The 26,034-nt window shown below is 43.1% G+C and overlaps 1 protein-coding gene across 6 annotated transcripts in view; it reads right to left on the minus strand.

Annotated features, from left to right (window-relative positions):
* szt2 (SZT2 subunit of KICSTOR complex) overlaps nt 1-26,034 on the minus strand; it is a 126,913-nt gene that overhangs the window by 8,538 nt on the left and 92,341 nt on the right. For 4 of the 6 annotated variants that reach the window (XM_048252707.1, XM_048252708.1, XM_048252706.1 and 1 more), the window contains 5 exons: nt 18,025-18,087; nt 11,866-12,082; nt 10,048-10,231; nt 4,960-5,082; nt 1-27 (listed from right to left, as the gene is read on the minus strand). The exon at nt 1-27 is cut by the window's left edge and continues 553 nt beyond it. In XM_048252707.1, the coding sequence (XP_048108664.1) occupies nt 1-27; nt 4,960-5,082; nt 10,048-10,231; nt 11,866-12,082; nt 18,025-18,087 (614 nt within the window). The remainder of the gene's footprint in view (nt 28-4,959; nt 5,083-10,047; nt 10,232-11,865; nt 12,083-18,024; nt 18,088-26,034) is intronic. The other 2 variants (XM_048252709.1, XM_048252710.1) reach the window with 1 other exon arrangement.

The raw sequence follows: 26,034 nt of genomic DNA on the forward strand, positions 1-26,034 counted from the left end.
CTTGTCATAATCACATAGTAGCGCAACCTAAGTACACACACACACACACACACACACACACACACACACACACGAGACATTATCATATGTAAAAGCACATATAGAGAGCCACACAAACACATGCAAGCATACACATAGGAGTATGTAAAAGAACACATACAAACACATATACAGTTAAGAACAAAATTATTCATACCACTGGCAAATATTGATATAATGTTGATTTTCTCTTGACCAATATGTTTGTTCTGACTGAAGAGGACACTGCCACATGCCAAAAGGTTGTAAGATAATGTGGTAGAAACATGGAATCAAAAAAATAATCGTTTTTGTCTTTTTTTATAATTTTTATAAAAAATGGCCAAAATTATTCATACCCTTTTTAAATAAATCAATGGAAACATCTTTATTTGCATTAACAACTCTCAAAATGGTTCTTATAATATCTACCAAGCCTCTCCATGCCTCCACAATGATAATAGATCACACCTTTTTAACAGCAATCCGGGTTTTCAGGAACGATTATTTACCATTACTCTGGCCTCGTGCTCCCTTTTTTGATGGATTGAGGTCTGGACTCTGGCTCTGCCACTCTAAAATGTTGATATTGTTCTCAGTTAACAATTTCTTGCCTTGTTTGGCTGTATGTTTTGGATCATTGTGTGGTTTAGTGGTCCAATTGGGCAGCCGTGGCCCACTGGTTAGCTTGTAGGACTTGTAACCGGAGGGTTGCCGGTTCGAGCCCTGACCAGTGGGAATGGCTGAAGTGTCCTTGAGCAAGGCACCTAACCCCTCACTGCTCCCCGAGCGCCGCTGTTGATGCAGGCAGCTCACTGCGCCGGGATTAGTGTGTGCTTCACCTCACTGTGTGTTCACTGTGTGCTGAGTGTGTTTCACTAATTCACAGATTGGGTTAAATGCAGAGACCAAATTTCCCTCACGGGATCAAAAGAGTATATATACTTATACTTATACAATGATGCCCAATGGGGCAGGTCTCTCGGCAGACTGCCTGATCTTTTCCACCAAAAATCTCAATGTAGCCCCTTGTTTTAGTGTTACCGTTTACTTTGAGAAGTTCACCAGGGTCCATTGTCTGAAAAACACCCAAAACTAATACATTTCTATAGCTATTCTCCACATTGTGGATGGTGTTTTGGTGGTTGAAATTTGGACTCCATCTCAAAATGGATTACTTGTTCATCTTGGATGCTGATCATGGATCACTCTTCTCCAAACATGCACAACTCAGCTTAACCTTTATAAGGGCACAGCTGGACAAAGAATTTAGCTTTCGCTGGATTTCTTTTTGACCCAGGGACATGGCCTGAGATTGGCATAAAAAAAAGCATTCAATTCCAATGACACCATGTCCATTTCAATTGTGGGGGTTAGAAAAGTATTCTTTTGGGATGTTTTTCAACCAGAGGGACCTGGTGACCTTCTCAAAGTAAACGGTACACTAAAGCAAGAGGCTACACTGAGATTTAGGAGGAAAATATCAGGCAGTGTGCCAGGAGACCTGCCCCATTAGGCATCATTGGACCATTAAACTATACAATGATCCAAAACATACAGTTAAACAAGGCAAGGAATGGTTAACAGAGAACAATGTCAACATTTTAGAGTGGCACAGCCAGAGTACAGACCTCAATCAGTCAAAAAAGTGAGCACAAGGCCAAAGTGATGGCAAATTCCTGCCTCAAAACCCAGATTGCTGCTAAAAAGGTGTGGTCTAAAATCATTGTGGAGACATGGAGAGGCTTGGTAGGTACTATAAGAACCATTTTGAGAGCTTTGATGTTAAATAAAGATGTTTCCATTGATTATTTAAAAAGGGTATGAATAAATTTTGGACATGCCATTTTTCATAAAAATGTTTAAAAAAGATAAAAATCCACCACATTGTCTTACAACCTTTTGGCATGTGGCAGTGTCATTTTCAGTCAGAACAAACATATTGGTCAAGAGAAAATCAACATTACATCAATATTTGCCAGGGGTATGAATAATTTTGTTCTTAACTGTGCATACAAGTCAACACACACACACACACGAGACATCATATGTAAAAGTACATATTGAGAGCCACACACACGCAAGCATAGACATAGGAGTATGTAAAAGAACACATACAAACACATATACATACAATTCAATACACACACAGACAAATGAAGATCCAGCCATACGATACAAAGACTGACGTATGACGTCCAAAACACAGAGATATGAATTAGCAGCCATTCACACATAGTTGAATATGAATACATACATACGTGAAAAATGCATATGAACACAGACACACACAAAATGAAGATTTGTCAAGTGAAAAATGCATATGAACACAGACATATGGCAAGCCGATTGAGCATTTAGTCTGATATCTTGATATCAGGCATAATTGTCATGTACATGTAAGCCATTTTTGTCAACTAGTTAACTAGTGAGGGCCAAAATATGCACACTAGTTAACTAGTGAACACATTTTAGCTTCACTAGTTAACTAGTGAACACATTTTAGCTTCACTAGTTAACTAGTGAGAGCCAGAAATGTCTACTAGTTAACTAGTAAAGGCCAAAATGCATACCAGTCAGCTAGTTGAAGGCTTTTGGGTCTCACTAGTTAACTAGTGACAAAAAAATGCCGTTTACTAGTGAAGGCAAAACACCTCACTAGTTAACTAGTTGCAGTAGGTCAATGTCACTAGTTAACTAGTGAACCATAAATGGCTTACTAGCTAGCTAGGTGATGCCAGTAGGCTCACTAGTTAACTAATTGATGCATCATTTGTCCAAACTAGTTAACTAGTGAGGTCATAAATGTATACTAGTAAACTAGTTCAAGACAAAATTCACACTAGTCAACTAGTGGCGCATAATTCAAATTAGGAGGCGGAGAATTCTGGAAATTGAGGCTTTCTATTGGCTCCCTATGTCCAAATAGAACATGACAACCAATCACAGTGCAGAATTTCACGAAATCCCACCCACAACATTTGCATGTGGCACACAAGTTAACATGCTGGCCTACTAAAGGTACTCTAGCTAGTAAAGTAGTGTTTGTGTTTTTAGGTGTAACTAGTTAACTAATGAACAAAATATGCATGCCACTAGTTAACTAGTAAGCCCACAACACCCGCACTAGTAAACTAGTGGGTATTTTGGCCTTTACATGTTAACAAGTGACCATTTTGGCATCTCACTAGTTAACTAGTGGGGCTGAAATTGCCATCACTAGTTCACTAGTGGGTGTTTTGGTGCACACTAGTAAACTATTGACACTTTTTAGACCTCACTAGTTAACTAGTGGGCATTTGTGTCTTCACTAGTTAACTAGTGAGCAGTTCTGCCTTCACTAGTTTACATGTACGTGTCACATTGAAGCCACTAGTTTACTAGTTAAAGTTCCTTTGGCCAGCATGTTAACTTGTGTGCCACATGCAAATGTTGTGGGTGGGATTTTGTGAAATTCTGCGCTGTGATTGGTTGTCATGTTCTATTTGGACATAGGGAGCCAATAGAAAGCCTCAATTTCCAGAGTTCTCCGCCTCCTAATTTTAATTCTGCGCCACTAGCTAGTGTGAATTTAGGCTTCAACTAGTTTACTAGTATACATTTATGACCTCACTAGTTAACTAGTTTGGACAAAGGATGCATCAACTAGTTAACTAGTGAGCCTGCTGCCATCACCTAGCTAGCTAGTAAGCTATTTATGGTTCACTAGTTAACTAGTGACATTGACCTACTCCAACTAGTTAACTAGTGAGAAGGTTTGCCTTCACTAGTAAACATGTGCACATTTTTGACATTTTTGAGACCCAAAAGCCTTCAATTAGCTGACTGGTATGCATTTTAGCCTTTACTAGTTAACTAGTGGACATTTCTGGCTCTCACTAGTTAACTAGTGAAGCTAATATGTGTTCACTAGTTAACTAGTGGGCATTTATGCTGTCACTAGTTAACTAGTGTGCACAAACATGGCTCACTAGTTAACTAGTTGACAAAAAGGGCTTGCATGTTGGCCTGATATCAAGATATCAGAATAAATGCTCAAGTGGCTGGTCAAATTACATAGAAGTTAACAAGTGGGAATTTGACATTCAGTAGTCAGCTAGTAAACATTTTTGTACCTTACTAGTTGACTAGTAAAATATAGAAGTCTTTAAACTAGTTAACTAGTGCACATTTCAGTGTCCACTAGTTAACTAGTGAACATGCTGAGCATTACTAGTTAACTAGTAAGATATGAAACATATGAACTAGTTAACTAGAGAGAATTTGGGCCTTACTAGTTAACTAGTGAGCATTTTGGCTGTCACTAGTTAACTAGTTCACACAGAAATGGCTCACTAGTTAACTAGTGGACAGAAATGGTTTGCATGTACATGACAATTATGCCTGATATCAAGATATCTGAATAAATGTTCAATCGGCTTGCCATACAGACACACACACACACACACACACACACACACATATATATATATATATATACATGCCACACACATTGCGAAACTATTACAGACAGTGATGCATATCATGAGTATTTCTGCAATGCATTTGTATAGATGAAAAACGTGAATGCACTAATGCAGCCCCACTAACACAGCCTGTGACTGCATGACATGGCCATTGACTACCTCCTCAAACACAGTGGAACACAGGAGGCTGCTGTGCATAACATGCACATTTCTACTTTTCTACTGTATTTGTTATTTGTTCTTGTGAAACACACACACACACACACACACAAACACACACACACAGACACACACACACACACACACACAAGAACTGTTGCAGACTACAGAGTATAAAAAAAGCATTTCCACTGTGTAACTCCCCCATGACAAAGGTGTCACTGGCAGCTGAGAAGCGCTGCTCTCACATCACCTCCTGCCTCACCTCAGCACACACACACACACACACACACACACACACACACTCCTGTCTCACCTGAGCAGGTGCCTCTCCCCCTCTGACTGCTCCTCAAACGGCGCCGCGTTGTGACACACCAGCAGGGACACGTCAAAGTCGTCATGGTGACGCAGGCCGTCAAGGTCCTTAAACGTCCCTGAGCTGAAGGAGACAGACGTGTGGAAGGGGGGGGGGGGTGAGGAAATGATACAGATACAGCGGCTACTCACTATCGTAGCGCCTCCAATTACCACCACTTTCGTTCAAAAATTCTAAAACAATGATGTTTTTTAATACTTAAAAATAACATTTGATAAATGAACCTTACATTTTTCAGTAGCCATAGGTGTGTAGATTTGAACCAAATCTGGTTTGGTCCTTAACGGGGCTTTTACTGCCTGAAATATCCGATTTTGTTTACCACGCTCTGAGGTTAGTGCTGGCCTGGTGGGTCGCCTATCTACGCCATTTCAATGGCACATGAACGGTTAGACGGATTTGAGCACACAGCCTTACAACACTGTTTACATCTCTTCGAGTCACGGTAAAATTACATTTTTGGTACATAGCTAATTTAGATACACCTGGGGGGCGCTGTGGCGCAGCAGGCTACAGCGTCCGTACCATACATGGGTCCGAGTGCCCACGGGGACCCAGGTTCGAGTCCGACCTGCGGTCTTGTCCCGATCCCACCCCATCTCTCTCTCCCATTCGCTTCCTGTCTGTCTTCACTGTCCTATCATAATAAAGGCAAAAAGCCCAAAAAATATGCTTAAAAAAAATTTTTAGATACACCTGTGGTGTGGGTGCTTGCGTTTCTTTAGGAATCCGCCGTCTTGGTTTGTATAGAAATGGATATTAAGTGACACATACACGCAAGACGGTGGAAATACGGGACTGGCGGTAATAGGGGGAGTTCCGATATTCATTTCATGCAGCAGAGAAGAAAAAGAGCTAAAACAGCCCTGCACACACTAGCCTACTCGAGTCCATCCAACTTGTGCTGTGGACTACGTGTGGAGGACGAGGAAGAAAAAGATCACGCAGGATACGAGCGCATGTGTGCGTGTTGTGTGTGTGTGTGTGTTAGGTGAATGGACATATGCTATGTGAATGGAGCACAACTGTAGTAGCCCGCCTTTAATAATGACAAGGATATTTGTCTGTAGTCACCATAAGGACCAAGTACACTTACTACAACAAAAAACTTTACCTTTTTACCTTTTACTACAACGCATAAGGTGAGGTCCCATTTAGCTGACTTCTTATACTTGACTAACATCACAAAGTTTTCCTTTTACAACCCAAGGTGTCCGTACAGGTGGAGCATTCTTCTCTTTCTTCAAGACCCCACACAACATCAGTAGAAGAAACCATCAAACTCATTACTCTTTATCAATATGGAATAAATCTGCAGTTCTCCCATTACATCCCCCTGGGATGGGAAAATCCCAACTAACCCATTTGTCCAGACTTATTTAGCCTAGGGCAACATGTACGCTGGAAGAACCTCCCCAATCCATCACGGGCGAATCTCAGTATCAAAATGACAATACAAATAAAATACTTTATCCAACCCAGCCCACCACCCTCTGGTTTAAGCGATTCATTAATCACTAAATTCTCTGGAAAGGACCCCAAGGATCAAACTTCGCCACTCTCCAAAAACCAAAAGCAATGGGAGGACTAGAGGGACTTCGGCCAACCAGCTCCACTTCATCCCACAAATGGCTTCCTGGTTAGACCTAGAGCCTGCAGATCTCCCTTTCTGCAGTCAGAGGTCAAAAACATCCATCCTTCAAAGCCCCAACAATTTTCAGCTACTCTGACAGCCTGGTGGAATAGGCACCCCGATTTGGAATAACCAGAATTTCACCGTCAATAAAAACACTTTAACTTTCACACATGGATGGGAAGGGGGCATATCCTTGGTCATCAGGACATTCCCACCAACTTGTAGACTTTAATATTCTTCCCAAAAAAATACCTCCCAAATTTACAAAATCATATCAAGAACATCAATTACTCCCGGTGCCGACTTCTGGTCAAAATGTGCAAAACATCTACCTCATGACAAAGAATAGTAATCTACAACTAATACAATACAAGGTTCTTCACAGATTCCACTACACTGCACATAGAATTGGCAAAATGGGGTTGGCTCGATCTTTGCACTCACTGCACACAAAATAACCCAGATACATACATTCATGCGGTTTGGCATTGCACTCCAATCAACCACTTCTGGGTGAGTGTCACAAAAATCTCTCTCTTCCATCTTTGGCTGTCACATCCCAGCATCCCTTCCTATGCATACTTGGTGATACATCCACAGTCAATTTGCAACTCCCAATAAAACACTACTGGTAGCTGATGACTATCGTAAAGAAAACAATCCCTCATGAACTGAAATCTGGGAAAAAGCTCCACATCACTCATTGGGAAAAACTTGTTAACAGACTATATATCATTAGAAAACCTATCAACTACAAACTTAATCAATACCAGGATACAACCTCTCCTTGGTCTGAGTTCCATCTCCCATAACACACTTCATCAACAGATACATCATCTAACACTAGGCAGGGAGGGTGGCTGGAACTATTATTGTTATTATTATTATTATTATTATTATTAGTAGTAATATAAATAGCATCCCCTTCCCTCCCCTTTTATTTACATTCTCTGATAACTTTACTAATTTCACTCTTTCTCTCTGCCTCTCCCATCGTTATTCTGCGGGCCTTGGTTGGATGGCTTTGGTCGCTGTGTGGTTTTGCATTGGTTGGGTCCTGTGGGATCTATTGCCCCTGGGCCAGGGAGCACATAACTTGTCCTGTAACAGGACTTCAGGTCAGTGCTGCCCTTGTAGGCCTGCATGTCCATTGTTGAGGACTGGGTGGAATTGACAGAATTCGATAGGGCATATCTCTGGTGTGGTTGGTGGTGGTAGTGGGGGATGTGTCATCAGACGAAATCAAATCATATCAAGTGACGTGGCACTGGAATGGACAAATCAACTCCTCACTGCCAAAGTCTGAAACTATCTAGAGTGTCCATATTACTGTTTTTTATGATGAATGATGAATTTACTGAGGAATGAATGCATGTGCAGTATTTGCAGGTGTTTAGTTCTGATCTTTCTCCAGCGGTGTTGAGAATGCCGTCTAGTGTCCACTACTGATGGTGTCGCCTCTATCCTACAATTTTTGACAGTCCTGGACGTCGTCTGTCTCCTACACTTTTTGACAGTCCAGTCCTGGACATTTTTTTCATGCCTGCACTGCTGCATCTGCTGTCAGGTCTCTGGTCCAAACGGAGCTTTTGCAAATAAGGACTCTCTCTCTCCGTAATGCTGACACAGAGCCTCTGCAGAACACGCTGACGACTGCCAAGCCTCCAGAGTTAACTGATTAAAACATTCTCTGCCTGCTTTCAGTTGCTTTGGATTATGAACAGGGATATTTCTCTGTGGATGAATATGTTTGTATGTATAAAGCTTTGCTGTACATTAGGCAAACGTATATCTGCACTATATATGTAAATATGAGAGTACATAGATATTTTACTTCTCTTTGACATGTATAACTGTAGGTTTTTTTTTTTTACAATCCCCTCAATATATAGGAAATACCAAGAAAAACCTTCATTATTATCTATTAACTCAACTAAGAAGCATGTAGTTGTGAATGATTTAGGCTGGTAATGACTTAAGTTAGAATTGCATACTTTCCATGAACGTAGATTAATTCTTAGAAACACCTGCATTACCCCTTAATGAATGACTAAAATTAATTCATGTTTGTTTCCATGTAACAATTGTGGTATAGCTGAGCTTTTTCTTAGTAATTCACATGGTGATTCTCTGTATTTACCTTCATGTTACTACGGTAACTACACAATAATACACTATAATTTATTTACTAGGTAAATACTTAGTAATTAGGGCACTGTTAAAGCAAGGGTTCCTGAATTGGTATATACACAGAAAGACATACATACATACATACATACATACATACATACATGTATGGTCGTTTGCATGGATGTGTGTTTGCATTAGTGTGTGTATTTGTATGCAAATGTAAATGTGTGAATGCGTGTGTTTGTGTTTGTGTGCGTGTGTGCGTATGTGTGTGTGCATGCGTGCATGTGTGTGCATTAGAGTGCGGTTCGGGCCGCACATTTCTGTCCGAACCCGGCCCGCGTCCGACAGAGTTGCGTCTGAACCCGACCCGCGTCCGACAGAGTTGCGTCTGAACCCGGCCCGCGTCCGACAGAGTTGCGTCTGAACCCGGCCCGAACCCGGCCCGCGTCCGACAGAGTTGCGTCTGAACCCGACCCGAACCCGACAGGCATTTTCATTTTTATGTCCGAACCCGACCCGAGTCCGACGCAGATGATGCCTCAGTTATTCCCATGCTAGTGATCAAACGTTCACGTCTTTTTAGCCCATTAAACGGAACAAACAACAAATGGAATTGTCTACAGAATCAGTTGAGCGTGCACGCACGCAGGTCACACACAGCGCACATAACACAAGAGGCCAAAGCAAGCATAGCCTATTGAAATAGAATTCTAGTCTTACCATTGACGAAAAGTCTTGAAATGAACTGCAACAGTCTTTTAAACTACAGTGCCTCTGTCACTGATCCATATGCAGCATCGACGTTAATTGGGGCAACTCGAGGAAATCCTCATCCAGTTGAATGAGACGACCTTATAGCCTACCAGTAGCCTATGTCTTTACCACAGTATGCAACGCAAATAATCTTAAAATCTCCTGATAGGCTAACAACTTTTTTTTAACGTCACCCAAGACATGGCACCTGAAGCGCACATGGTTGTCACGGCTACATAAACAAATCTTGCACACAGGAAGAAAGCTGTTAGGTCTTTTTTACATTTTACTTTCTTCTCAAAAAACAAACGTTTGCATCATGTAAAGCAGACCTGTTGGTTACCCAACATAATAAGCAATTTTAAATGTAAAGGTCGGGTAGCCACACTCTAGTGTGTGTGTGTGTGTGTGCACTGGGTGTGTGTGTGTGTGTGTGCATGCGTGTGTGTGTGCGTGTGTGTGTGTGCGTGCGTGTGTGTGCGTGCGTGCGCGTGCGTGTGTGTGACCTGTTCCAGAGGGCCACCAGGGCGTACTCGTGCAGGTCAGCGCTGGGTGCCCCCTTCTTGCTCTCGGGGGCGGGCGGGGCTTTGGACATGCGCAGGGGCTTCATGCCGTAGGTGCCAGCGTGGTCCGTGATGTAGTTATACAGCTGGTGAGCTGTGGTCATCCCTGTGGAGATGGAGAAGCTCCCTGCACGCACACACACACACACACACACACAAAAAAAAAAAAAAAAAACAGTTCAGTGTCTCACACGAAAACATATGCATAAGGGGGAAAAATATACTTCAGTGTTTACTGGAAGATGATGCCAAACACACACACACACACACACACACACAAAAAAAAAAACAGTTCAGTGTCTCACACAGAAACATATGCATAAGGGGGAAAAATATACTTCAGTGTTTACTGGAAGATGATGCCAAACAACACACACACACACACACACACACACACACACACACACACACAAAAAAAAAAAAAAAAGTTCAGTTCAGTGTCTCACACAGAAACATATGCATAAGGGGGAAAAATATACTTCAGTGTTTACTGGAAGATGATGCCAAACAAACAACACACACACACACACACACACACACACACAAAAAAAAAACAGTTCAGTGTCTCACACGGAAACATATGCATAAGGGGGAAAAATATACTTCAGTGTTTACTGGAAGATGATGCCAAACAACACACACACACACACACACACACACACACACACACACACACAAAAAAGAAAAAAAAAACAGTTCAGTGTCTCACACGGAAACATATGCATAAGGGGGAAAAATATACTTCAGTGTTTACTGGAAGATGATGCCAAACAACACACACACACACACACACACACACACACACAGTAAGTAAGGTGAGTTTGGCAGAACATCCCAAGCATTTTCACATTTATTGCACTTGAGAACTCATCCATGTAGCGCTGTTGCGGAGCCAAGAAGTGGATTTGTCCCATCTGAGAAAGGGTGTGTGAAGAGCCGACGGCCTCTGTGCCAATGAGCACAGTTTATCTGTTTACCCGCCTTCAGGCACACTCACGGCCAACACACACACACACACACACAAACACACACACACACACACTCTCACATACAGACACACACACACTCTCTCATACAGACACACACACACACACACACACACACACACACACACACACACACACACACACACACACACACAAAACACTCTCTCACATACAGTACACAAATACCTTGAGGGCTTTGTGCCGACTCAGCTATGAGGGTTGGTGGAATCCTTTCATGCCAGGGAATGAGCCAGGCTTTTAGGCCATGGTCTCTGTGCTTTATAGCCAGCATGCTGCAGTGTGTGTTGGCTCTTTCGAGGCACTCGCCGCCCTGGCCATCACCAAGGCTGGACACCACTGCTGGGCTAACCCTGAGACCCCACTATTACATCTCATTTCATTCCGCAGGTCACCAGGGCATACTCATACATTAGAGTGCCAATCTGTCTCCTATTGGGGATTCTATTGATTTTTTGTGTGTGTGTGTGTGTGTGTGTGTGTGTCTTATATTGGGGATTGAATTGAAAAATATTTTTCTTTTGCTTGGGAAAACTAAAAAACTTCATAACAACAAAAAAAAAAAACAACAAAATGCGTTTTAAGAGATGCTGTATAGTGGACTGTGAGAGCAATTGTTTGTTTTTTTTCACCCAAGAGGCCCATCAACACACATTTAGACGACTAAACCTTAAGAAATGAAAAGATTGATTTTTGACCTGCAGATGATACCTCTCGGTTCACCTGGCGAAGCGTGCCCCCCCCCCGGGACACCTACCCTGGAAGACGTGGTTGCGTCCGAACTTGGGGATGTCCGGGTGGTGTCGGATGAAGTCCTCCAGGAAGCAGGTGAGCTGGTAGCCCTGGCGCAGGGTCATGTGCGAGCCCAGCAGGTACTGGTGCACCACACGCAGATGGAAGTCGTAGCTGAAGGAGTGCACGTGCATCAGGTCCCGCACCTTATCACACTCCTCCGTGAAGAGCATGGAGAGCTGGAGGAGAGGAGGAAAACACACACACACACACACACACACACACACACACACACACAGTGTCAGACACACACACGCACACAACCAAACACACACACAACCAACACACACACACACACACACACACACACACACACACACACACACACCAAACCAAACAAACACACACACACACACACAACCAAACACACACACACATACATACACAGGCAGGCAGACACACAATCCGACACACACACCCAAACACACACACACAATATTAGAGTTTAAAAGCCACTGGTCATTCAGCACCCTGACAAGCTCCTCTCCTACAGATAAAGGCCTGAAGAAATGACCCGGCTCTCCAATCCGTTTCATTTCCCAACCCGACAAGGCTATGAAGCAGTCCAATCCCCCTAAAGGGCCAGCCGTGGTGGAAATGACCCCGACACGGTCACGCAGGCCCGGCAGCGACGCGACCCAAAACCCCCCTCAGTCTTGTCAGCTGCTGTAAAGCCAACTTGAGAAGGACTCTTTTCCCAGCCTTTGATGGAGAAAATGCCCCACCACTGTATCCCCTCTACTGCACTAACCCCCAACCTACCCCCCACCATACCGCATCCCACCGCCACAAATCCCAATCTTCAGCTTTCCATGAGGCACAATCCGTTTACGTCAATGGAGTTCACGTTTACGGACTATAATGGAGTATTCATCAGTCAAAAAAGTCATGAGCAGGAAAAAACATATATTTTAGCACGGACTATAAGTCGCATTTATTTAGAAATGTATTTCCAAAATCCAAAACCAAAACAGAGACTAAGTAACTGGATTATTGAGGCCAAAAAGATTAATGAAGAGGCAGCCAAGAGGAGGGCAGGAAGGTAATTGCAAAACAAAAGATTCACTGAAAGAAAATGCCATGAGGTGCACCAAAATGTTACTAAAATGTGGAGAATACAATGCAATCAAGCATTTTTGGGTGATGTGGAGTCACAAGCTGGCAGCAGATTAAATGCTCATGAGAGAAAAAGATGCAGTTTTAGGCGTGACTGAAACGATAGGCCTATAGGCCCGACGGTAATTGTAAAGCAATTTACAAAAAGATTCACAGAACAAAATGCTGATGTGGTACATGAAAATGTAGCTAAAAATGTGGAGAATGCAATGTAATCAAGCATTTTTGGACGATGTGGAGATACAAGCTGGCAGCAGATTAAATGCTTTCGAGAGAGAAAAGATCACGGGTTTAAATTGTGCAGACCGAAGCTGCAGCAAGCAGGTGATATTTAAGAACAGACAGACTATGTAACTGTAGCCTACACATTGAGGCCAAAAAATATTGAGAATTCTACAGGGAATGTTAATGAAGAAGAAGGAGTGAATAGTGGCAAGAGGCAAGCCGAAGGCTGCTGACAAAACCCGGCAGCTAATTGTAAAAGCAATTTTACAAAAAATCACTGAACTCAAATGCTGATGTGGTACATGAAAATTTAGCATGCAGCAGAACAATTGCTTGGCTGGCCACCTCCGAGAGAGCGAGAGAAAAATTGAATAAATTATTACTTAGTATTGAGCATAATAATAAAAGTCCATAAAATCTAGCCATCATAATGCGAGAGATTCCCACACATTTTACCCTGTACCCTGTGTGACATTAATATAATAATGGAGCGGCCTGAGTGCGGGACTATTGACGGACCAACTCTGACTTCAATTGAACCCCATGCAGAAACACACACACGCGACGCAAGAGGACCACTTTTGGGGTGCCTCTCTTTCGTTGCTCTCTCTCTCTCTCTCTCTCAGCAGGATTTGTCACGCTGAAGTCAAATTATAGCCTATAGGTGTTTCAACATCAACCGCTATCGACAGGAAAAGGAAAACAAACATTTAGCGATCAGGAACCGTCAGAATTTTGCAAATACAGAAGCATGACCGCCTAGGCTATAGCGTAGAGAACATGGATGACTTCTCTATTTGGCGTTCGATTGCCGGCGTGAACAGACAGCTACAGACACGGAGCGCACAGTAGGCCTACTTTCACTTTCTGTGCGTATTCATTACGTGAAAGATAATTAGTAGCAAAACAGCGATCAAATATTACATGGCAGTGCGTTTTGTTTTCAAATGTTTTCATGCATGTCTAGATAACAGGTGAGGGATGTTTAGGAGACTCGTAAATCCTCAAATTTAGGGCTCGCCAAAGCTTATTTGGCCATGGCTTATATTCGAGTCAGCTATAATATAGTCCTTTATTTCTTTGCGTTTTATTGTGAGACATACAGTAGGCCTACTTTTTTCGTTTGGAGCGCATGGGTAGGCTATCAAAAGCAGATGTTTAATTTGAGATTTAATTTACGTTTGGACTGTTGATTATATTGCTAAATATCGGGACTGATGACCACTGAAATCTGTGGGGTATTTAATGGCTTACTATTAAGTTTCATAGTGTCGGGATTTCGATTGCCATCCACTTATTGCGAGATAAGGTATCCGCGCCTTCATTCATTCGTGTGCTGTGCTGCAAGGGAAACCTTATTCTGTATAGCCAAAGAGGTCTAAGATAGCCTAAATGTAGTTATTTTTTAAATTATGCATGGTTTACTTTAGCCTAAAATTCAACAATGATGTTTAAATGCAGGCAACAGCCTCTGTTTAAATGTAGGCTTCTAGCTTGAGAGCAATGAGAACAACGTGTTGGAGACTCATGGTGTAAATTACTTTTCATTGGCAACAATACCAACCAACAATATAAAATATTAAGAGAGAGCTCTTTTATGAGTTAAATTGGAACAAAATTATACTGGCTTTTATTTGTCCAAATCTGAGGCCCGGCTATAAATAGAATCCCTGCCATAATTTGACGATTTAGGTATATGCGCGTGTGTTTCAGGAATTAGTGCAAGCACTAATCTCTGACTGAAAGTGCACAGGACTTGTGCATTTGAGAGCTCTCTTTGCTGGCTGTAGGCGTAATGTTTCACGTAGGGTTCATGTCAGTTAATATAAATTAACATTTAAAACATGTTCAATTATATATTTTTTCATATATAAGTCGCACCTGACTATAAGTCGCAGGACCAGCCAAACTATCAAAAAAAGTGCGACTTATAGGCCGGAAAATACAGTAGTTACCAACCATCTACCCCTCCCCACACACACACACACCCCTAAATCCACCCCCCACTCCCAACAAACACACATGCAGCACCTACCTACTTCCACCCCCACCTTGCCCCCTATTGTAGGGCCTCTTTGTAGGCATCAGTGACATCAATCAGCTTCATAATTGGATCTTATTTAATTAAGTCCAACATACAAGCGTGACTTCCAAAAGCATTAATAGCAAATGCAAATGATTGCACCGAGAGGCTGAGCCAGAGAGTCATTACTGCACAATCAGGGTGTGTGTGTGTGTGTGTGTGTGTGTGTGTGTGTGTGGTGGCGTGTGTGTGAGCGAGCTCTACACGCTATTACCGCAGATCTATGCTTTCATCTTGACCGCTTGTCTGGAACAAATGCAAATAGGTCTTATTAAATCAAAGAGTGTGATTTTTTTTATACATATACTGTATATATATATATATATATGAAGGGTTCAGATGCAAAAGCCTCTAAATGTCACCTATGTCAAAAATGAGATAAAGATGGTGAGGGGATGCTCTCCACACATAGTATACACTAATCAAATAATTTAACTTCTAAACCCACTAAATACCACTCTCTTCCTGGTCTGAAATATTGATTTATAGGCAAAAACCTATAGGAGCCTGAATTTAAATGCTCATTTAAAAGAAAAGTGGTCAGACGGATTTAGAGGGTTTTGCATCTGAACTCTTCATATATATATATATTTATTTACATGCTGTACATTGAAGGCCAGCTAACCCCACGGCACTTTTGCTGTCCTTTTTTTCCTTTTAGGGAGAATACACACACTCATACACTGGCTATTTCTTCACTGAACCTTTCATCAGTGTTTGCTTTTGAGTGAGAAGTTCAGTCTTCCAATCCAACATTCAGATCATCTGCTGGCAGCCAATTTACAAGTCGAATGGTTCATCCAAAGAGTGAGAAAGAGAGAGAGAGCGAGTGAGAGAGAGAGAGAAAGCAAGGGAGGGTAAAAGAGAGAAAAGGGGGGGCGAGAGGGAATTAGAGAGGAGTGGATGGAGAGATACAGAAAAAATTGAGGAAAGGGGGGAGACAGAGTGAGAGAGGGAAAGATAGACAGAGAAAGGGAGGGAAGAAAAGAGAGATTGTTTCCCTCTTTTGGGTGGTGGCTTTTGGAAGGCGGTTCTAAGCTGTGAGTAAGAATCTAATTTGGACTTGGGCAGCGCCGCTCCGTGAGGCTGGCTTGACCGCTGGTGTCGGCCCCCCTCGCCGCAGCGCTTGGGGAAAACCTGGAACCTAATTAAATCTGACCTCCGACCCGTGCCAGCGTGCGGTTGGCAGCGAACTACTCTGCTGCGGGAGCGCCGAAAAACGCACACTTTGGATAACACGTCAGCGCACGGGGTTAACACCCGGCGAGCTAATTGTGCCCTTTTGCTGTGATGTGTCTGGTTGCTCGTGTCTGCAGCCAACACATTCCCAGAAGCTCTGCCCTGAGAAATAAACTAATGTTCTCTCTCAGAGAGCGTCTCCACATCACAGCGGAGCGTTAAGACCGATCTGGCCGTGCTCCCCGCACCACATGCGGGCCAGACCTGTCCCTGAACCGGCTGCCGTGTGGCTGGTCATTAGGCCCGAAACCAGGCCGATTTCCCCCATAAGCTTTTAACAAAGCGGCCTGATGTAGGAACACATGTTTCGCTGTATGAGTGTGAGTCAGCGTTGTCTTGCTACAGGCAAAGAGGGCCCCCACAGAAGGAATAAAGGAGCTGGAAGGCAGCTACCAAGGAGAGGAGGTGAGTGTGACTGTTAGTGTGTGTGTGTGTGTGTGTGTGTGTGTGTGTGTGTGTGTGCACGCACTTCTGTGAAAGAGAATTTGTGGAGGTGTTAAAGACACCTTCAGCACTTACCAGAGATAGCATATGCAAAAATCATTATGAGTTTTTCACATCAAACATCATCACACATTCCAACCATCATCATCACATCCATATTTTCAATCTAATCATTATTGTCATCATCATCATCATCATCATCATCACAGCCATTATCATCTATGTCAGGCTGAAGGCTACATCTACCACAGGCATTCAGAGACCCTCTTCATAAAGCTGTTTAGATTTTGGTCACTAGGTCCCAGCAAGGTTTGGAAAGCTTCCAAAAGCTCACAGACCTTTTTTGGCCCACAAGAGGGGGAAAAAAGAGGAGGCGGAAAAACAGAGCACCAGGAGGAAGAAGCAAAGCCTCACATCACAGACGACGCAACGGAAGAGCCCCACAGGATGTGAGGTCGCCGAGGAAACAGACAGAGCGGAGCGACATCGCTCTTCAGAAAGACAGCATCAGAGCACCTTGTGGAGGATGAAGGGTAAAGACCGGCCTTTGGCGGCCTCCCAAGCACGATCCCCGACCCCGCAAACAGAGACCATGCCACCCCTCCCACCCCCTGCTTCCCAGAAGCAACAGGACAAAGGTCCACAGCGGGCTGAGGAGAAAGAGGGTCTGCTGACCGCACAGCAGACTCCATCGAACTGCGCTTGGCATGGATAGCTTGACATCTTAGATTCTCACAGGAGACAGAGGAAGCCATCTTAGATTCTGACAGGAGACAGAGGAAGCCATCTTAGATTCCCCACGGGAGCAATGCAAGTTGGGGTTTGGGGTGGGGTTTGGGGTGGGGTTGGATTTGGGCAGCAAGCACAAGGAGGGTTGGTAGCAGACTTATGGTTTTCGGCAGGTGGGGAAGAAGGGGGGAAGTATTGTGGGTGGGGGGGGGGGGTGGGGTCAGGGGAGTGAAGCCTGATTGGTGGGAGGCAACGCCAGGCCAGCACGGGACGCTGTAACATACCAAGAGAGTCTGAGCCAGAGCTGGAGTCTGGGAAGGGCCGGCTACGCACTTTGGAGAGGAGGGAGCCCTGATGGAGAAAATAGATGAGATGGGGCTGGGTACACACACACACACACACACACAGCCCCATGTGTGCATACATATATACAGACAGTATATAGAAAGAATTGCATATTCGTTTTTTGGAGATATGCACAACACACACACACACACACACATACACAAAACACACAATTGATCTCTTACACAGACAGAAACAGCGGTATAATAGACACACACACACACACACACACACACACACACACACACACACACACACACACACACACATACACAAAACACACAATTGATCTCTTACACAGACAGAAACAGCGGTATAATAGACACACACACACACACACACACACACACACACACACACACACACACAATCAGAATTGTGAAGTGAATTGAGATGAAAAGAGACTGGGCATCCAAGGGAAGGCTGCACAACCCGGAGAGAGACAGAGATCCTTGTCACAGGTCAATTACACATGAAAAGAGCAAGTGTGGGAACAGGCACACACACACACACACACACACACACACACAAGGACACCTGGGAGCACACAATGGCTACGCTGCAGAGAGGTGAGGAGAGGTAACAGAGGAGTGTGTGTGTGTGTGTGTGTGCGTGTGTGTGTGTGCGTGTGTGTGTGTGCACGTATGTCTGGATGTGGGTGGGTGGGGGTGGCAGTAAAACGCGAGCACGGAAGGTCAGACTCTCAACCCGTGATTGGTTCATTTGTAATGAGCTTACGGCACTGCACCATTCAACTGAAGACAGAGAGAGAGAGAAAGAGAGAGAGAGAGAGAGGGGAAGATATAGACAGACAGACAGAGGTGAGAGAAAGAGAGGATTGTGAGGGAAGAAAGAAAGGTCAGAGTAATAAAGCCCTTTCACTCTCTCTCTCTCCATCGCTCTCTCTCTCTATCTCTATCTATCTCTCTCTCTCTCTCCATCTCTATCTATCTCTCTCTATCCCTTTCTCTCTCCCTCATCCCTTCTGACAATATTGGCAACTTGTTCACTCGTTCATTCACTCACCCACACACAAGTACACACACTCACTCCCTCAAACAAAACACTAATACTCAAATCAATCATTGTGTGTGTGTGTGTGTGTGTGTGTGTGTGTGTGTGTGTGTGTGTGTGTGACTAGAGTAGGGCTGTATATCATCTGTAACGGCCATCAGTGTTGTGGTGGAGAAAGCTGGTGTGTCAAACTTTTTGGAAAGCTCACGAAACTGTCCATCCTAGAGAGAGACAGAAAAAAAAAAACTACCCCCCCACACTCAGAATTTTAGTGTGTTTGTTAGTTTGGGTTTGTGGGTGCATGGATGTGTGTGTGTGTAGATGTGTTTATGTGAGTAAATGATAGTCTATGTCAATAATTAGAGTGCATGAAAATGCAATCTACTGTTATCCCATTTCTTCTTCTTATTCTTCTTCTAACTTTTTTTCATGCTTAATGCAGCTTCAACCGCTTAATGTAGAAACTTCATTCAAACTGCTAATTTAGGTCTTACTTAGGACAGGTGTGGAATGTATTTTTTTTTCATATTTGTAACTTTTATACTTTTTGAACTATTAATTAAAAAACTATTACAATTTTCCCCATAGACTTAACATTGGTGATTATGGCATCACAATAGAGCACTTAGAATCTTATGCCAAGTGTTCCGGCCAGAGCCATATGGTTCCGGCCACCTCCAGCAACTGTCTGTCTCAGGCTTTAAACATACAATCTGGCTCTCTTAAGACTACAGATCCTGTTCAACTGTTTCCTCTGCCCACAAATGTGTCAAAATAAAAGTCTCCACTACAATAATTCCCTATTAAATAATTTAACCATTTAAACTATCCAACTATTTAATTGTTCAACTATTCCAACTGTCAGTTATCATTAACTATGCCTCTAGCCTACTATATTAAACCACCACCTACCTAGCAACCATTGAAATTAAGCATCTATGTCAGTTTCCATAGCAACCAAGATGATTATACTAGCAAACCACTGTAGTAACTCTTTTATTTCTGATAGTAGCCACCATGGACACCCTAGCAACAACCTAGCAATGACTTCAAGTACCCAAGCAACAGCCTAGCAAACACATTCACAGTTAAAACCTAGCAACCAGCATAGCAACCACCATAACTACTCTAGCAACAGTCAGTTGTCATCAACTTTGACTCCAGTCAACTGTTTCCTCTCCCCACAACTGTTTCAAAATAAAAGTCTTCACTGCTATTATCCCCTATTAAATTATTTAACCATTTAAACTATCCAACGTTTTAACTGTTCAACTATTCCAACTTTCAGTTGTCATCAACTATGACTCCCGTCAACTGTTTCCTCTGCCCAAAGCGGTTTCAAAATAAAAGTCCTCACTACAATAATTCCCTATGAAATATTTGAACCAATCCAACTGTCAGTTGTCATCAGCTATGACTCCGCCAATTGTGTCCTCTCTCTGCCCACAACTGTTTGGCAGCCTGGGCTTTTCAGTCAACTAGTGTGATCAACTCCCAATCTATATTCAACTTTTAAACTGTCTACTTTTAAACTATCAACTTTTATTAAGCTGTGCAACCACAATGTCTGTCCTAGTGTCATTTTCATGCACTCGTAATTCCCTGGAATTACATTCTCTAGTTCTATGTTGATCTCTTATGAGGTTGTTGTGTGTGTGTGTGTGTGTGTTATGCCAGTATGAGGTTGTGTGTGTGTGTGTGTGTGTGTGTGTATAGAAGTCCTTCTGCTGCCAGAGTACCACTGCGGAGAGCTGTCCCTTCTCAGTATGCGGTGGGCGCAGAACAGCAGGACCAGCCTCCCTCTGCATCCCTCTCTCTCCCTACATCAGTGCATCCCTCTCTCCCTACATCAGTGCATCCCTCTCTCTCTCTCTCCCTACATCAGTGCATCCCTCTCTCCCTACATCAGTGCATCCCTCTCTCTCTCTCCCTACATCAGTGCATCCCTCTCTCCCTACATCAGTGCATCCCTCTCTCTCTCTCTCCCTACATCAGTGCATCCCTCTCTCCCTACATCAGTGCATCCCTCTCTCTCTCTCTCCCTACATCAGTGCATCCCTCTCCCTACATCAGTGCATCCTCTCTCTCTCTCCCTACATCAGTGCATCCTCTCTCTCTCTCTCCCTACATCAGTGCATCCTCTCTCTCTCTCTCCCTACATCAGTGCATCTCTCTCTCTCTCTCCCTACATCAGTGCATCCCTCTCTCTCTCTCTCTCTCTCTCTCTCCCTACATCATCAGTGCATCCCTCTCTCCCTACATCAGTGCATCCCTCTCTCTCTCTCTCTCTCCCTACATCAGTGCATCCCTCTCTCTCTCTCTCCCTACATCAGTGCATCCCTCTCTCCCTACATCAGTGCATCCCCTCTCTCTCTCTCTCTCTCTCCCTACATCAGTGCATCCCTCTCTCTCTCTCTCTCCCTACATCAGTGTGTATCCTCTCTCTCTCTCACTCTCCCTACATCAGTGCATCCCTCTCTCCCTACATCAGTGCATCCCTCTCTCTCTCTCCCTACATCAGTGCATCCCCTCTCTCTCTCTCTCTCCCCTCCCTACATCAGTGCATCCCTCTCTCTCTCTCTCTCTCTCTCTCCCTACATCAGTGAATCCCTCTCTCTCTCTCTCTCTCTCTCACATCAGTGCATCCCTCTCTCCCTACATCAGTGCATCCCTCTCTCTCTCTCTCACTCTCCCTACATCAGTGCATCCCTCTCTCCCTACATCAGTGCATCCCTCTCTCTCTCTCTCCATCAGTGCATCCCTCTCTCTTTCTCTCTCTCTCCCTACATCAGTGCATTCCTCTCTCTCCCTACATCAGTGCATCTCTCCATCCCTCTCTCTCCTATGAGAGATGCATACTTTAGACGGAACTATATACATATACATATACACATACTTTAGATGGGACTACTCTCTCTCTTTACCCCTCTCTCTCTACCCCCCTTCTCTCCCTTTCTCATTCTCCTGTCCTTCTCTCTCTCTCTCTACCCTTCTCTCTCTTTCTCTGGTTAACAAGTTCATGCCCTGCTCTCCCAGCTCTCAATCTATCCACCTCCACCCTATTTCCTGAGCCCAGCATGGAGCGGTCCAAATCACTGAGCACTGTCCACCAGTGGTCAAGGCCTTGGGTGAGGTAAATACAAGCCTCTGTGTGTAGTGCGGGAAGCAAAGGCCATTCTGACAACCCGAGGCTCCTCTACTCTCTCCAGCAGAGGGAAAATTGGTGTTGCAGCGACATGCTCACATCATCACATAACACCCCCTGTTTTATTAACAGCAACGCTGATTGTAGAGAGGCATCAGAAGGCAAAAGGCCATGTCACGACTTAGTCACACACACACACACACACCAGGCTTGTGCAAAATTCCAGAATTGAATTGAAACTGGCTCTTAAATCCGAATTCAATTCTTGCATGTCAATTGAGGTAGCAAACAGGAAGCAGAATTGCAATTCGAATTGTGCACAACCCTGACACACACACACACACACACACCAAAGCGGTACCTGAGTATTAGTGCTGCACCCCATAGCACAGAGTCATGTGGTGCAGCCGTGGGCGAGGCGGACCGGACGGAAAACTGACACTGACCGAGCCTGACAAGCACAACCTGTGGTTGGGCCACCGAGACGCCTAGAGTCACTGCCACCTGTGTATTGATGTGGTCTGAGGGGAAGATATGTGTGTGTGGGGGTTATTTGAGTGTGTGTGTGTGTGTGTGTGTGTGTGTGTGTGTGTATGTGGGTTCAATGTGAGTGCCGGCTTGATCTTTAAAGCTTTTGCCTCACGGCTCAAAACACACCAGAGGAGGCAGTCACCTCAGCAGTACACCATAGGCACAGACGGAAGCATTAAACACACCAACACAAACACACAGCATGATGGTAGTCATTGTCCCTTGTACATGTTACATGTCCCTTCAGCAAGCATGGCAAACATTGGCTAGAACACCAAGAATCAAGGAAAGGAAAAAAAAAAAAAAAAAAAAAAAAACTAAACCCACAGCAGCTGTGGAAGAGAGACACACCTTATGGGGTTTTCCCACGAAGAGAAGAGGGGGAGGTGAGACCAAGAGGACGAAGAGAGAGAAAAAAAAACGGGAGGAAAAGGGAAAAAAAAAAAGAGAAGCAGCATTGCCTCCCGGTGGGGGGCAACAGCTGGAGACGCGCAGCAAACATAGCAGTCATTTACAAATATTTACAGTTAATTACACAGCATTCACAGCCAACCTGGAAACACTTCAGCCTAAACGCCTCCCCTCAGACAGGCACAGAGAGAGAGAGAGAGAGCACCAGGGAGACGGAGAGAGAGGGGGAGAGAGAGGGAATGAAGGAGAAAGAGAGAGAGATAGAAGTGAGATAGAAGAGGGAGAGAAAGCGCAGGAGAGAGGGAGGGAGATAGAGTGATAGATAAGAAAGAATGACAAATAGAGAGAATGAGAGAGAGGGGGAAAGAGGGAGATGAAAGATGGAGGGAGGGAGTGGAACACCCACCAACGTAATAACTTCCCACCAACCTAATAACATAATAATTATTACGTTTGCAGGCAGTTATTACGTTAGTGGGAAGGTTAAAAACAGTTAATGTAATAACTTCCCAACCAAAGTAATAAATTACTGATTTAGTGAAATTATATTTGTTTTAATCAATTGTAAGGGTATAGTTGTCAACAACTGTCACCATCTAAACCAATCTTCATCTTACATAACTCTGTTAGATAAATGCATTGCTGTGGCAAAAAGTGTTAGTTCAATGTAATAACATTGTGTTTTAACCCTTGTAAGGTGTTTTTTGTCACGTAAGTGTCTTGTAAGCATATTTTTGTTACACAGCATATTTTCCCGGGTCTGGTGGACCCACCACATTTTTAGGCTTTTAAATTAATACAGCACAAACAATTTGTAAAAATACTTAACAGATGTTTACTTTAGCTTAATTACCAATTATATAGACATGATTTATGGTTCATATTTGCCATTTACCCCTGTGAAATCATTTTTATGATCATATGATCTTTTTCGTTTTTTGTGAGAAAATTAGAAAATTCTATTATAAAAAAGGTGAAAAAATCGAAACAAGATATTTTGTCATTTATTGGTGCTTATTTCTTAGAACTTAATCAGAACAGGTAAGTGATTGAATTCAATTTTGTGACTTTGTGTGGAAAATAGCAGGTGCAGAAAGACCATATTCTCGCACACAGACATGTACACTAAGACACGCACACATACAGACACACACAGAGACGCATAGACACACACAGACACAGACACACACACACACACACACACACAACTCAGGCCCAGTTAGGATGAGGACACAGTTAAGGTACATAGCACCTACAATTGTTACACTCGGGTCCAGTAGATCCGAACACCTCATGTGTAATAGTTATGTGAAGGGGGGGTGTACCATGTGCAGTCATTGGAAATAAGTTATCTTTTATGCTCTTCACAGAAAATGAGCCAAGGCCAATGAGTATGACTTTGAAGAAATAATAAATAGCATGATTTTTCTTTTAGCAAACATTGAAAACGGTCCCACAGACCCAAACACCTTACAAGGGTTAAAGAGAAACTTGACTAGTTTGTGTAGTTCAGTTATTTGTAGGTTTCAGGAATCCTCTCAGCTATACAGGAAAAATAAATGAAAAGTGGTCCTTCAGAAAAAAACTAATGTTGTGCTCTTTGTCTGCTATTTTACCGTTAATCAGTTTGAACCATGTACACTGTCAAAGAGATTTAATCTGACCCAATGTCCCCACACCTTCTTAAAATTCATTGACTTTTCAAGGATTTCCCTGGTCCAATTCCCTCAAATTCAAAGACCCAACAGTTTAAGACATGAATCAAGGTTAATTGTTAACAACAATTTTATGCTTTACAGAAACTCAGGAACAACATTTAAAAAAGAGAACGGAGTGTCTATTTACACCCCTGGTATGAATAGCCTTGGCCACACAGCTGAGCTATTCACACCCTATGACATAACAACAAAAAGACGTGCACAAAAAACATGGCGGACATTGATTTTTTCGTCAGCAGAAAGTGAAGAATTCTGAAAGGTTTCGGCACCAATATCTGTTTAAATTAACTTTTAGATTGAAAAGTTGTGTTTTATTTTCATAATCTTCATTCAGTACAACCTTCAGTTTGTTAGTCAACAGAAATTTTGTGAATATGATGCACAGGCCTATAAACTATAGGTTTATCTGCAAACACCCCTCTTGTTGTGGAAGTAGATAGTGCAGTGGTCAAAGACATGGGTTAGTACTAGGGGTGTAAAGATTAACCGATACGTATCTGTATCCGTTTTTAACGTGTAAGATACGGCTACATCGATACGTGAAGCCCCGTATCGGAATAAAACTGAAATGAACCGGTCGTTATATCGAATGTTACGAATCGGTTCACAACCTTTTCTGCTTGCTCAGACTCTCATTTACGTTCCAAGCAGCGCGTTTTCTGTATTATTTTTTATAATTATCATTTTTGTTCATCCCACGTCCGGTTTTGAAACTATACGTGGCACGGAATTGTGGGTAATGCAGTTCGTTTTTGGCTACATTCATTGCCCAAAGTTGTTAAATGACCTCATTACCCATACATCTACTGCAACTTAAGCATGTGACAACTCGCACTCGGTCGTTTGTTTTACAGTTTTTGCTCTTTTGTTTTTCAAAATCCAGCACGAAATTAAACACTAAACAGCAACGATAGTCTGTAGAGTATAGCCTTACGTTTGATGAAGGGATTTCCTTAATGTTAAATAATAATTTGGCCCTTGCTAAAACGATGCACAAATTATTAGCCAATTATTTTTTCCATATTCACTCAGACTTGTGGCATTATAGGTTTCTGCATTAGGTCTACCGTTGGAACAAAATAAACCCAGAGAGTTCATTGATATGTAGGCCTATTTTATTCTTGTAGGCTATAT

The sequence above is a fragment of the Alosa alosa genome, chromosome 9, assembly GCF_017589495.1.
Source record: "Alosa alosa isolate M-15738 ecotype Scorff River chromosome 9, AALO_Geno_1.1, whole genome shotgun sequence".
Lineage (NCBI taxonomy): Eukaryota > Metazoa > Chordata > Actinopteri > Clupeiformes > Clupeidae > Alosa > Alosa alosa.